The sequence below is a fragment of the Genypterus blacodes genome, unplaced genomic scaffold (assembly GCF_046128005.1).
Source record: "Genypterus blacodes isolate CSIRO-AG114 ecotype Tasmania unplaced genomic scaffold, CSIRO-AGI_Gbla_v1 ptg000003l_1, whole genome shotgun sequence".
Lineage (NCBI taxonomy): Eukaryota > Metazoa > Chordata > Actinopteri > Ophidiiformes > Ophidiidae > Genypterus > Genypterus blacodes.
This window is the reverse complement of record NW_027466817.1, coordinates 2,898,355-2,911,828: the sequence shown is the minus strand read 5'-3', so window position 1 is coordinate 2,911,828 and position 13,474 is coordinate 2,898,355. Positions and strand designations below refer to the sequence as shown.

The 13,474-nt window shown below is 42.2% G+C and overlaps 1 protein-coding gene across 1 annotated transcript in view; it reads left to right on the top strand.

The window, feature by feature from the left end:
- The window catches only part of LOC142993631 (solute carrier family 12 member 9), a 52,646-nt gene that overhangs the window by 34,632 nt on the left and 4,540 nt on the right, over window positions 1-13,474 (top strand). The window contains exons 10-12 of the mRNA XM_076144408.1: window positions 8,049-8,241; window positions 11,583-11,757; window positions 13,133-13,279. Of these exons, the coding sequence (XP_076000523.1) occupies window positions 8,049-8,241; window positions 11,583-11,757; window positions 13,133-13,279 (515 nt within the window). The remainder of the gene's footprint in view (window positions 1-8,048; window positions 8,242-11,582; window positions 11,758-13,132; window positions 13,280-13,474) is intronic.

The following is a 13,474-nucleotide window of genomic DNA, read 5'->3' as shown; positions in this document are numbered from 1 at the left end:
ATGGCGTTCTGCTTTAAAGACACTCCAATGAATTAGCATTCTTTCCATACATAATTAGATTAGATCATAAATAATTTACTGCTTTACTTTGCAGTGTCAAAACACTATTGGAACTGTTGTTCCAAGCACTAAACAATAAACAACATGGCTGTGACAGTAGAGTTGTGTGAGGCGATGTGGTCTGGTTAGATCTTTGTGTGGGTGTTGGGTGACTGGCAGGAAGCAGAATGTAAACTAAACTACCGACAACAAATCTACCTCTGCTGTTTGGATGTAGACAGCAGCAGGAAGAAATGAAAGGAAATGTCTTCAGCTTACAGTGGATGACTTTTTACTTTAGCCTCGGTGCGATGTGAAGGGTTGACCTATCAGCCAACTTTGCAGCCCGTCTGGGCTTTTCGTCTCTTTAAGCCCACAGAGAGTGTATTGCCTCATTTGAAACCATGGGCAGCTTTTTTCCAGCAAACATGCTTTAATAAGCTCATTGTACCCTGCCTGTTGTCTGGCAACAACACAACTGAGAGACAAAATAAACAGATATCTGTGGAAAGTGAAGCATCTGTCAAACTAAACGCCAACATACTGTACTTTTCCAGAGTGAATAATGGACCAGAATGACTTAAAAACATCACAAGCACAATTCGAAAATAGTTTGATAACTAAAAGTGTGTCTTTTTAAAGTCAACTTGCTTTAAATGATGTGTTTCCTTTTAACACTGGGCTGCCCTATGTTAATGTGGTTAATTGCTTGAGTTAAGTCACCCACAGATCCTCAGAAGCCCAGAACTGTAGTGGGGTTTATAGTTAAACATCCAGAAGCTCTATTGTCACCTCCATCTGTATACTATATATATACTGTACAGTATATATTGTTATAAGCTAATGCTTGGCCTCATCTCCCAGTTTTGAGTCACAGATAATGGCACTTGACACAGAATTCACAAAAGCTACTAAAAGGTATTTTTCCCCCGTGGATGTTTTAGTTTTTTTTTGTTTTTTTTACAGTCTTGGAATTTGAATTGGTAGCAATTTTGTAGACATAGTTTGACAGGACATCCATCAGTAAATAGTAAAATGTATTTTTCTGTTCTTTTTCAGTGCCGCAACAGCACCATTTCAATGTTAGTAGTACAAAAGCTTCATTCAGATGGGGTTAGTGTTACAGGAGGAGGTGGGGTAATGTTGTAATTACCAGTGTTCCTCGCATGTGGGTACATATTACCTCTCCTTTTACATTAAAATAAAAGGTAAAAATGTCAGTCCGTCTTTTGCTGTGGAGAATTCGTTACCCAGACATCTCTTATCTTGTGCAAATTAATGTAAATATTACCAATGTCCTGTGATAAGTAAGTTTCCAGATATAGCCAGTAGTTTCCTTCCATGTACAGTACTACAGGGGTTTGTATCTGCTCAACCCTTGTTATCGCCGCGGCAGCTACAGGCCAGAAAGTTAGCTGGCAAACTTTCCCTGGATCTGGCTCGTCCCCTTTGGCCGGCGACCTCGGGGCCCCGTAGAGTTGATAAGGCATCTTGTTGGCAGGCCGGCTTCCTGCTCTCCTCCCCCTATCTGTGTTTGTAATTCCGCAAAATCTTTTTAACGCCGCTTGTTTGTCAGTTTATTGGTTTGTATTATTTTCGGGTGTGCTGTTTCTTTCATTCCTCGCTGGCTCTCTCCCACATCCCTTTCCAGGCGAAAAGAATTAAAAGCCATTTAGTGCCGTCTCTGCCCCTGAGAGCTGCTCTGTAATTAGCATAACTAATTTAGCAGAAATATTTCCCTTTCCCTTAAATTTGCTGGTGTGTAGGGGATGTGAGCATAGAAATTATGATGTAGCGGAAAAGATGTTTGTTTAACTGTGAGTGTGTGTGTGTTTGCTTGTGTATGCAACAGACAGCAGGAGAGTGATGGTATGTGATTCAGAGGCTGGGTTTTTGTATGTCTGCAATCTACATCACTCTGAATGACTTGGATCAAAACATTGGTGTGGCTGTGTGTGTGTGTGTGTGTGTGTTTTCCTACATTTGTCTGTTAACCGTTGTTCTGCATGTAGAATGTGTGTGTTTTGTATAAATTGGCTTTCTGTTGGCAGCTGCTTTATCAGCCATGGCTCCAGTTGTGTACTGTGTCTCTGCGGAGGGAACTATGTGCCCTCCTGTTGTACATGGACAGTGACCACTTGGACTAGTTTAAACACACACACACACACACACACACACACACACACACACACACACACACACACACACACACACACACACACACACACACACACACACACACACACACACACACACACACACACACTATTTCTGAAGCATGTCCAGGATTCAGGACACAACTGAGGCCCTCACACTGATGTCAATGACCTTAAAGGCAGAGTGATGAATTGAAATCCAGTAATCCTGGCAGCTCAACAGAAACCACCGCGTTTGCCCAAACGACAAATTCTACAGCTGCATTATCTAAAGCGTCCTTCATTGTCATTCTAGAAACAATATGAATTGACCAGCTTGAACCATTTGCTGGAAAGACAAAGGGGACAGTGCTTTGCCGCGGCTGTGTCCTTTGTCCTTTCAACATGAGTCACAGTGATTTCACAGGACTGTGTTATTAAATGTGATTGGCCGGTGTAAAAATGCAGAAGGATCGTGAAGTGCACATGGATGGATGAGAAAGAAAAGGTTGTTAGAAAGTCATTATGAGTTAATGGAAGGGTGTGACTTGATGATGGTTGACAATAAAGGTGCCGTTCTCACCTCAAACATCACATTATGAGTCAGTAAAAGTACGAAAACATGCTCTTCCCTGACTTCAACTTTGACCCATATGCCAAAGATTTTGTGGCAAAATGACGAACACAAGCACTTTGTATTAATAGTTACTAATCCTTATACAATCTTCCCCTCTATCCATTCATTCATTCATTCATTCATTCATTCATTCATTCATTCATTCTCGGTGCCTGCCTATCCTAACCGTAATTAGTAAGGGCTGGAATCAATCTATACAAATTTACATAGGCTTTAACTAAAATCCTCTCCATCAAACTCTGAATCAACTAATCCCATAAGTCACAGAGCATCACATCATTCATCAAGTTTAATGTAACGTGATTAACCTTTCTGACAGTTACTCTGCTCAGTCTAAGCAATAAAAACACAATCTTTATACATGTGAATAAGCAATTCATCGATCCAATCGTATTTCATAGTTCCAAAACCTTCCTAATCAATAGTAGTTTGGATTATCCCGATCCTATTTACAGTTTTGTTTTGAGCACAGTCACCTTGTTGCATTGTACAGTGAGATCGTACATCATAGTTTGTAATATCTCGTGTGTGTGTGTGTGTGTGTGTGTGTGTGTGTGTGTGTGTGTGTGTGTGTGTGTGTGTGTGTGTGTGTGTGTGTGTGTGTGTGTGTGTGTGTGTGTGTGTGTGTGTGTGTGTGTGTGTGTGTGTGTGTGTGTGTGTGTGTGTGTGTGTGACTCTCCCCTAAGCACGTTGTGTCTTTTGGCTAAACGCCAGTTCTACTTCATCTTCATCACTCTGTTTTCTGTCTCTGAGCACTTGATTGGCAACGATTATTTCCCGGTACTTTTGCTGTGTCAGCTCAGTGACATCAGTCAGAACAAGTGAGATGGGAGAAGGGGTGAGAGTGAGGTGACTGTACGGAGGGACCGTTACAACCAATCAGCGAGGGAATGTTGGGACAAAAGAGATGGGCGGGGGGAGGCTGAGTGGGTGGATGAGCTTTTATCCTAATTACACACACTCCCTGGTATAGATGCAGGGACAACATTGAGAGGGGGAGGCAATTTGTTTTTTGTTTAAATGTTGTATCTTATCTTGGGCCAAATGGTGATATTAAAATGTATCCAATTTAATATTTTTACTATTTCTGCTTAACCATATTAAATAAATCAGTTTGAAAGCAAGGGGGACTTTGGTACTGAACCGTAACATATTAAGAGAAAGAAATATCCCAGTATGATTTTAACTACGAATATACACAGTGAGTCGGCGCATTTCAAGGGAACTGGACTTGTAGTTTTTGCTAGATGTTTCACTACTCAGGTAGACACTTTAACCTTTGTGTCTCAGCCTGAGGATTTGAGTCCTTGAGAGAGAAATTAAAAGCCCATACTTCCACACTTAGTCGCACCCGGCCAAAAGCTGCATGATGCCGTGGGTGGAATCTGAATGTTACACATTAAATTAGACACAAACCCCATTCCCTCTTTCTTTGACCGGTGGAAAGTGGTGTCCTCTGATTCTGTCGGATAGATTTCAAAATAATTCGGAGTAGTGTGGATGTAGCTTAACTGTCACATGACCTGAGGAGTTGCTGTTTCACCAGAATGCCAACGGTTATTTTTGCAGTTTAGCCCAAAAAGTGATTTTTGCCAGTCATGCGGTCTCTCCCAAACAGGGAAGGAGCTGATAGGTCAAATATGGAGGATCTATTACACTGATTAGATGTAGCAAATACCAGTATATGTGTGAAATCCTGAGCTATCACTTTAAGAAACGGTCAGCAGTGTCTCTCCTCAGCTCAGTTGCAGTCGGTGGCCAAAGCACCGCTGTCAATTCCAGTCGTTCAAATTGCTTGTATTAACATTATCATTGTCACCGGTCACAATGCAAACCTGTCGGGCCTCATAGAGTTTATATGCCGCCGATGCAACATCCAGTCCAGGAACGGCCGTTCTGAGCACAGCCGAGCCAACGTGCTCTCACTAGGCTCTCAGTGAAATATTGTATGGAAATCCAGTTAGATTAGTCCCATGATCAGAAACGATGGCGCTCACTCTTAGTTCTTACTCTTGAGCTCCATTAAAAGTTTGGGCAGTGCTTCTTTGTACACTTTTACAGCTTCGCTCCCCATATTTAGGATCAATAGTTTTTAACTGCTTCCCAAATTGATCTTTTCTACAGTGGCTCTGAGGATCATATCTTTTTATTTATCGACGTGGTAATTCAAGTGCTTCCTTCACCCTAAGACTCATTTTCTTATAAGGTATGCAACCAGAGAAAGAAGCTGCAATCGACATTTGTTTTTATATGATATATATAATGTGTATTAATAATCATTATTCCTATTGTAGAGCTCTTATTGCTTGGGCCAAATTGAGGGCACGGTCATTGCTAAGTGATCAAGTAAAGCAGAATAAAAACTAATTTTGAAGACGGTTAGACAACTAATGGCACAGCAGTGCAGAAAGGGTGGAAAATGATTCATACATCCAAATGATATTATTTGACATCAGCCAATCACTGTTATAGTTGCTCATCTTCAATCAATTGCCTTGAAGAGCTGTCACACCCTCTAAATAATTAGATTAGCCTGAATTTCAGTGGTGAATGTTTTTTTGAATGGTTTTTCCATGCTGGCAGGAGTGGAAAGTGTGAAATACTTTAGGTTTTCATCAGTAAACCGCTCACAGTACTCTTCTGCTCGGCAACATGTCCAGTCTGGTGGTGTACAAGAATACAAAAACACAACGGGTGAGTGTAGCTCATCTTTTCATCTTTCCCTTCACCCCTCTGTTATCAGCAACACAAGGTAACGTTTAGAGTTTAGATCAGAATAACTTTCACTTTATTTGACTTCACAACTCAATTCATTGTACGAGTCCTGCAGTCTACATCAGCATGTGCAAGTGTGAGGTCGTATTTGATAGATTTATATTTGGATCTCCATTGCTCAATACTCAGAACAGGTGTCTTCATGAATATAGTGGGAGAGAGAAAGAGACATAAACGGGGAACTGAAACCAAGAGACGGTTGGTGGTACTTCATGGTTCTTCCCTTCTCTTCTGTTCTTCTGTTTTCTTGTAAACTGTCATTCCGTTTTAGTTTAATTGTGTGACCACATTTTCAGAACAAAACATTTAATTCAGATGCCAATGCCTGTGGAGCCAAAGTGGAAACCACAGTAAACAGTCCACAGCTCTGCCGGGTCCACAAATTGAAATTGAACTGAAGGTAAACGTTTACATTTTACTTTACAACATAAAATTGGCTTCTTTCTTTTGATTGGAAAGGGGTTAAGATGAAGGAATTTGTCTCCTAACTCAATAAAAGCTCTGGAAAAACAACCTGAGGCGATCTTTAATGGTAATGAAAAGATACGAGCAAAAGGATTCATCTCGGTGCTTTTGTCCAGTTTGCAAGCACATGACACCTGAATCTACCGTCTCACACACAGATGCACAGGGATGACACTCTTACACTGCCAGGTTGATTATTTATTTTCTCATTAGAGTCTTGCTGAGTGTGGTTTAACCTGAATATAAGTTTAAAATGCCAGCTATAAGCAGTTTTGATGTGTCAAAGGTACTGGTCAAGGGGATTGGAACCTTAGATGCCCTCATGTGTTGCCTGTTTAACGGCTGTTTCTCTTTCTTTGCTCTGTCTCTTTGCGTTCCTTTTCCACTCTGTCTTCTCTTTTAATTTCGCTTCACGGCGGGCTTACCCCCGCCATCTTCTCCACACATTAGCGTGTTCCCGCTGCGTAGCGCTCAATGCCGGTTACTTTGTCTCGCGGTTAAAGAGGACACTTCTGATGATGGATCCCAGTGCGTTCCCACAAAGGAAACTAGTCAGTCATTTGTGTTGTGTAATTACAGTTGAGACTTTTTAATGGTTGTTTATCCACAAGCCCGGGGTCATTTTAGTGAAATTGAGGTCACTCGAGCTATAAAGATGTCCGAAATGTGTAAATGGCACACACACACGCACACTAACAGGCACACACACACACACACACACGCACACATACAAAGAAGGGAGTTGATGCACAGTAGAGGAAATCTGTAGTGGTAACTCATTATCTATGTATGGTCCAACTCTAATCCAACATTAACGCCACATTTATTTATACTGGCATGGTTTTGCTCATTACACTAATTTGACTAGGGGCTATGGGTACATGTATGGACTTAGAAGTATGTAGAAGTAATAGATATTGGGCACTTTGTTAACAGTAATAGTATAAGAAGTTAGCAGTCTCCTCATGTGATATGCACCTCTTGTACAACATTAACTAAACAAGTCACATGGAGTCCGGTGGTGGAGTAAAGCGCTCACTTTCACATCCGTCTCCTTGCACCTGTGTGACTGAGGAAAATACACTGAGATGCCAGTGATCGTAAAACACTTTTATGTCACTCTTAGCGTTGTATTTTCATTTATTTCACACATAAACCACACAGATTGAGGGGAAACTCCTCCGCTCGCTTTTCTCCGTGTCCGTCTGCCTCGGGAACAGGCAACAGTGACACATTGGCAACTGCACGATTGCCTGCGTTCCCCCACGTGACTGATGTGTCTATTAGCCTAACACGGCTCCTATTTACCAGGACAAAGAAATGTAAACACAGCCCATTGGCTATCTGGGTTGGAAGCACTTGTTGTAACCTTTTGTCGCTATAAAAATCCAGTATCGCACAGAAGCTGGATGTGTTATGAATGGAACATCTTTTGTAAAATATTACCTGACACTCGCTCCTAATTGGTAATAGATTGAGTAGGACTGAACTGTACAGCACGGAGTTGTTAACAAGCCAGATAACTGTTGGATGGATGGTGATGATGATGGTGGATGAATTGCAAGTGTGCTTGTTTTGTCCAGTTCACTACTGTGCAGGAAGTGTTATCATAGGGTTTTGACACCTCAGGGCTGAACCTACTTTTAACTTTGAATGGAGTTAATGGGTCATTAATCCGTCTGAAGCACTTACGTCCAACTAGACTAAACACATTAGACCTCTATTACAAACAAAGGACAAAGCCTGGAAAACAAAGTGGCAATTGATCAGCAGCCTTTTTATCAAGTTCAACCAAAAATAAGCTACAACATGTGATATGATAATAGTATTTTCCTTCTTGAATTCAGTGGGTAAGGCTTTTCATTTGCACACGTGGTTCAGCTCATAATACACACAGTTCTGTGCACATTTATGTAATGGAGGGGAGGAGCACACATCTTGAACACATTTTTTCCATCAGGTATTAACCGTTGCTGGATCTGCTCTTGTTTTGCCAGGCCCACCTTCCGTTACTTCACCTGGCACACCTGCGTGTTGGGCATCGTGGGCTGCGCTGTCATGATGTTCCTGATCAACGCCATCTACGCATCGGCCAGCATCGCCTTCATGCTGCTGCTGCTTCTGCTCATTCACTACCTCAGTCCAACATCCAGCTGGGGTTACATCAGCCAGGCTCTCATTTTCCACCAGGTGTGGCGCACACACACACACACACACACACACACTCTGTCTCAAAGCTGCCTTGTCATTACTTGGGCAACTAAAATCTCATCCCCTCAGCTTTACAAGACCATCTTTCTCTGCCAAGCAATTGCTCTGTTAGGTTTATAGACACACACACACACACACACAGTAAAACACACAGAACTGACAGACAGATCTCTGCATCTTCTCCCTCAGCCAAACACTCTGCATTTAGCATTTATTTAACACACACTCTCTCCCTCTTTTTTCTCACATACACACACAATACTGCCTCCCCTTGTGCAACTATCCATCACATTCATATCAGTATTTGCCGTGTGTCTATCTGGTAAAGCTCTCTTCATTTAGTACACACACACACGCACAGGCACACACACTTAAAATCATCCAGCTGTCCATGTCCTCTATGTGGTGAGCCTGTTGCTCTCAAGGAGAGGGGGCTCTGTTGCCGAGAGGAAGCGTTGCCAAGGCTGCAAGGTGGTTTGGGGGAATGAGGGGTGGTTGAGTTTGCCAGCAGCTTGTCAGGAGGCAGAACATTATTACAACCACTTAACTTATTGCACCTCGCCTCCTGCTGCTGCTGTGCTCTGCCTCCTCCTCCTTCCCCTTTCTTACTTTCCTGCCCCCTCCTCATGCTCTCATCTTCGTCTCTGCCTCTGCCTCGTCTCCCCACTTCCCCCCCTCTTCCCAGACAGCAAGTAGCAGCCCAGTCCAATTTCAGTGATTACACTAATCGTTCCAAACCATGTGTGAGCGCATGTGCGGCCGTGGCCCCGTATCTCGCACATACACTCGTCATCCATTCCAGTACATTCCAGCGGTGGTGAGCGTTGCCAAGTGGGTGACATTGAAGCAGGGACGAGAGATGAAACGGTTCGCTACAAAAGCACAACAGGAGATAACAAGCGTGTGATGGCGGTGTTTAGGAGGGAAAGAGAACAAATGAAAAGACAAAGTGAGGGAGGAGACACTGATGGTATCATGACGGAGGTGGGAGAGAAATATACAGACGGAATATAAGGGGGGTTTGTTTCTCGATCGCTCATCCTCTCTGGATGAGTGATTGAGAAACTTAGTGATGGATGAGACCGAAGCCACAGAGATATGATGATAGCCTGATGGATGAGAAGACGGGAAAATGGAGAGATAAAGAGAGACAGATAATTAGATGAGTGGAGCCAGCTGGACTTCTGCTCTCTGGGACCTTCTTTTCTTTTACAGTAATTACTGGAAGTTAGCATGACAAATGCTATGACGATTATGATGACAATAATGTTGGAAATGGTTTTATCCTCAGTTTTGATTGATGGATATACACACACACACGTATATACACACGCACACGCATATGACACTCGGTGACCTTGAGAGAAACCTAGAGTGCTTAGACTGTCATTAAATCCGCAGTAGGGATGCAGTTGTGTGTAAAATGATCTTGTCTTTTCAGCCTTTATCCTACAATTGAGCTGCAAAAAAAAGACACATTCATTTTCCTACAATTTCCTTTCATTATCTCCAATCTGAAGGCGTTTTCGAGTGATTAAAACATAGCTTTTCAGTCACTCACAAGTGTTCCGCTCCAACATTACAGTCACAATTCCTTTAAGCATGTCACAGCGATGCTTTAATTAGCTGGGAGTTATAAGAGACTTCACCCTCTCACCTGGCTGTGATGTGAAGCGGTAGGATGAGTCGAGCAAAGTTGCACTCAGAAATCTGTTTGCACCTTGTGCCAGTAATGATTTTCACTTACACACTACGCTCGGAATGAGGAATATCTTTTGACACAAAAAATGATTTACTGTAATCCTTCTTCCATTGATTTGTGATGTGAGCTTGAAGTCTGCACTCTACACTGCAAAATGTGGGGCGCCGGGCAAATGTTCCATTCATGAAGTCGGGATGCAGGATGAGATAACTCACTGAATGCCATAAAAAATAAACAGTATATATTCTCGTTAAATTCTTTTTAATTTAGTTTTATCACAAAATAAACACACTAGGCTCCGTAATGTGTGGAGCCTTTCCAGTAGAGACGAGTTATTTGAAATGATTTGTTCTGCACAACAAAGCCTGAAATTATGTGTGATTGCAAAATAACACACACTCACTCAGCACAGCCACTACAGTCCAGTGTGATATATTTAATATTCAATGGAGTCATCAGCACCCCGTGGTGCCGCTGATACTGCCGCCGCTGTGCTCACTGCACACATCTCCAAAAACAGTGACAGGCTCAAGGGAAATAACATCACTGATGAAGGAAGAGTGTGTTGTTTATCGGTCATCTGTGATCATATTTTCTGATCAACGCATCCCTGACCGCTCTCATGTTCAGCTGTTGTTTTCTTCTTTTTATTTAGTTTGCACCGCTAGAGGTGCAGTGAGGAGACCTATCTTAACTCTCACTCTGTCTCGCTCCCTCTCTCTCTCTCTCTATTTGACTCTCTCTCTCTCTCTGGTTGGCTCTCTCTCTCTCTCCACGTTTAGAGGTTTGTTAAAAAATGACAGCAGTGCCAAACCTGTTTTTTCTTTTACATTTTCTCCTCTTTCTTTATCCTTTTGATTAATTCCTTCACACGCTCACTCCCTGCGCTATTGTGAACCACAAATGTGCTCTGAAATTGTGAAATCCATTTTTGAAGGCTCAAACAACGGGCATTTTTCACAAGCCAAACATTTGACAGCCTCTTTAGTCAAGGATTTTTTACAGTACAGCTAACTAGGTCGCAAATTAAAAGTAAAACTGTAAGAATTACAATAGACTCTGTAGTTTTAACATTGTAGCTGCTTCGTAAACCCAGTTAATGGTCACACATTTCAATACAGATGTGACTTTATTTTTATTTTTATTTGTCTACCACATGGCTATGCTTCATGGTACGGCACCTCCATGCCACCCAAGAGAACAATGTCACAATCCTTATGGCGGTTGTGTTATAGTTTGCCACACATGCATTAATACACACAAGTGTGCACACACTCAGGCAATCACACACCATGCATTTTCACCAACAACATGAATAAGCCTTGTAAGTCCTCGCTCTCTGCCACTGTCTCATATCCTAATGGGATTTTGATTAGGGATATAATTTGTTTTCACATAAGAGGAGTCCCAGGAATTATAACACAACTACACATGCATACATAAGGGAGAGAGGTGCACGCTCAAGAGGCAGGGATTCAGTAGGAGGAGGACATTTGAGAAGATGCAATAAGGTGCAATAAAGTGGGAAATGAAACCGAGGCTAAAAATAGATACACTTCCCAAATCACCTCACCATCCTAAAACTCTCCTTCTCCTTCCCCTCCTCCTTCCCCTGTAGGTGCGCAAATACCTGCTAATGCTGGATGTGAGGAAGGACCACGTGAAGTTCTGGAGGCCTCAGATCCTGCTGATGGTTTCCAATCCTCGCAGCAGCGTGGGCTTGATCACTTTCATCAACGATATCAAGAAGAGCGGCCTCTACGTGCTGGGACACGTCCAGCTGGGAGATCTCAGTAAGGACACAGAACATCCGCACACTAAACCCGAGCCTAATTTCAATATGACCCCTTTTAAAGCCTGTCAAGGGTTTGGGCATGCAGGAAAAGTAATTTGTCACATAATGTTGCCCAGTAATAATAGAGTTCCGCCTGTTGTGAATCAGTAAAGGAAGTAAACAGCATTGAAGTCCTTTGCATGATAATTGTGTAAAGTCTTCCGTTTACTTCTGCGCTATTTGTTCTCAGTGTGAGGTTGAGTATTAGTTATGAGAAAAACATCTAGGGTGATGGCCATGGGAAATCATTTTTGGATAATTTAACTCGATTTTGATGTTTAAAATGGATGATCACAAAATAATTGCTTTGTTTTTGTCTGGTAACTTTACAGTATTTGCTGCAATTTAAACAGAACTCTTTTTTGCACAGCAATTTACTGGCGACAGCATTGATATCATCATCATCATCCTCATCATCGCCAACGTTTAGGGCATTCCGCTTTCATGGCTAATCTCTGGCCACATGTTTTCTAGTTGCGATGCATCCAGGTGGCAGCACTGCAGTCGCTCTGACAGAAGCCTGAATACGTTCCTGCCCGTTTGCAAATTAATGGAGCCACACTCGATTGCAAACTATGCTGCAGCCCCATGCGTCGTATTGTCTAGACACTCAATTCAGCCCCACCATCACTTTGCCCAACTAAAAGTTTATACACCTTCTACTACCCATAACAAATTAAATGGATGCTGTGAAAATACAGAAACATACCTGTGCATCAAACACAAGTTTGATGTGATCCATATCAGCTTCATTCTCCCAATCTGAGACCCTGAATGGAATCCAGAATCCAAAACCTCAGGGTTTTTTCTTTTTTACTCACTGAAGAACCCTCCTATCATTGAAGTTGCGATGAGGCATTCATTCACACATAATTATACTGAAGAGCACTTGAATGTTGAGAACTCCCAGGCTCTTCCACAGTTCAATCCTTGTGCTCTCATACTTTGTGTTTATTTGCCTAAAACCTGAATCTAAAAACCACTTATTCCTTGTAAAAACGCTGGTATTAGTTTGAAGAGGGCCCATCATTGCCCAAATACAACATGGATTCTCTGTGAAAACAGCAGATGAGGCCTCTGGGCGGCTCTCTACATACATATAGATGTTTCTTTTGATGACTGTTTGCCAGCCTGCCTTTATGTTCTTCTCAGTATCTTTCTCCCCGTCTCACATTCTGTCCACGTTGTTATTCTTACTCACTCTCTCTCTCTCTCTGTCTCTCTAGCTCTCAACCCCACTACTTTGCGTCCCTAAGTCGTGTATCTGTCCATGCTCTAGCTCTAATTCTGTCATTCTGACCTCTCTGTTGTGGTTTACGCTTCCCCCTCACCAGACACTTTACCATCCGACCCACTGCAATCCCAGTATGACTCCTGGTTGTCGCTGGTGGACCATCTGAACATCAAATCGTTTGTCAACCTGACGCTGGCCGACTCTGTGCGACACGGAGTCCAGCATCTCCTCTTCATCTCTGGACTAGGTCAGTTTCACCGTCATCGCATCGCTCTGACTTAATTGTGCAATTATTGTTTTATTATTCCTAGGTAATTGGGTGTTACATTTGGGATATTCTTTCAATTTCTTTTCAGAATGATAAATTAAATAATTAATACAAAAGTGGAATGAAATCTGTGTTTATGTTTCTTGTATTTGTGATGGATTTTATTGCTAGATA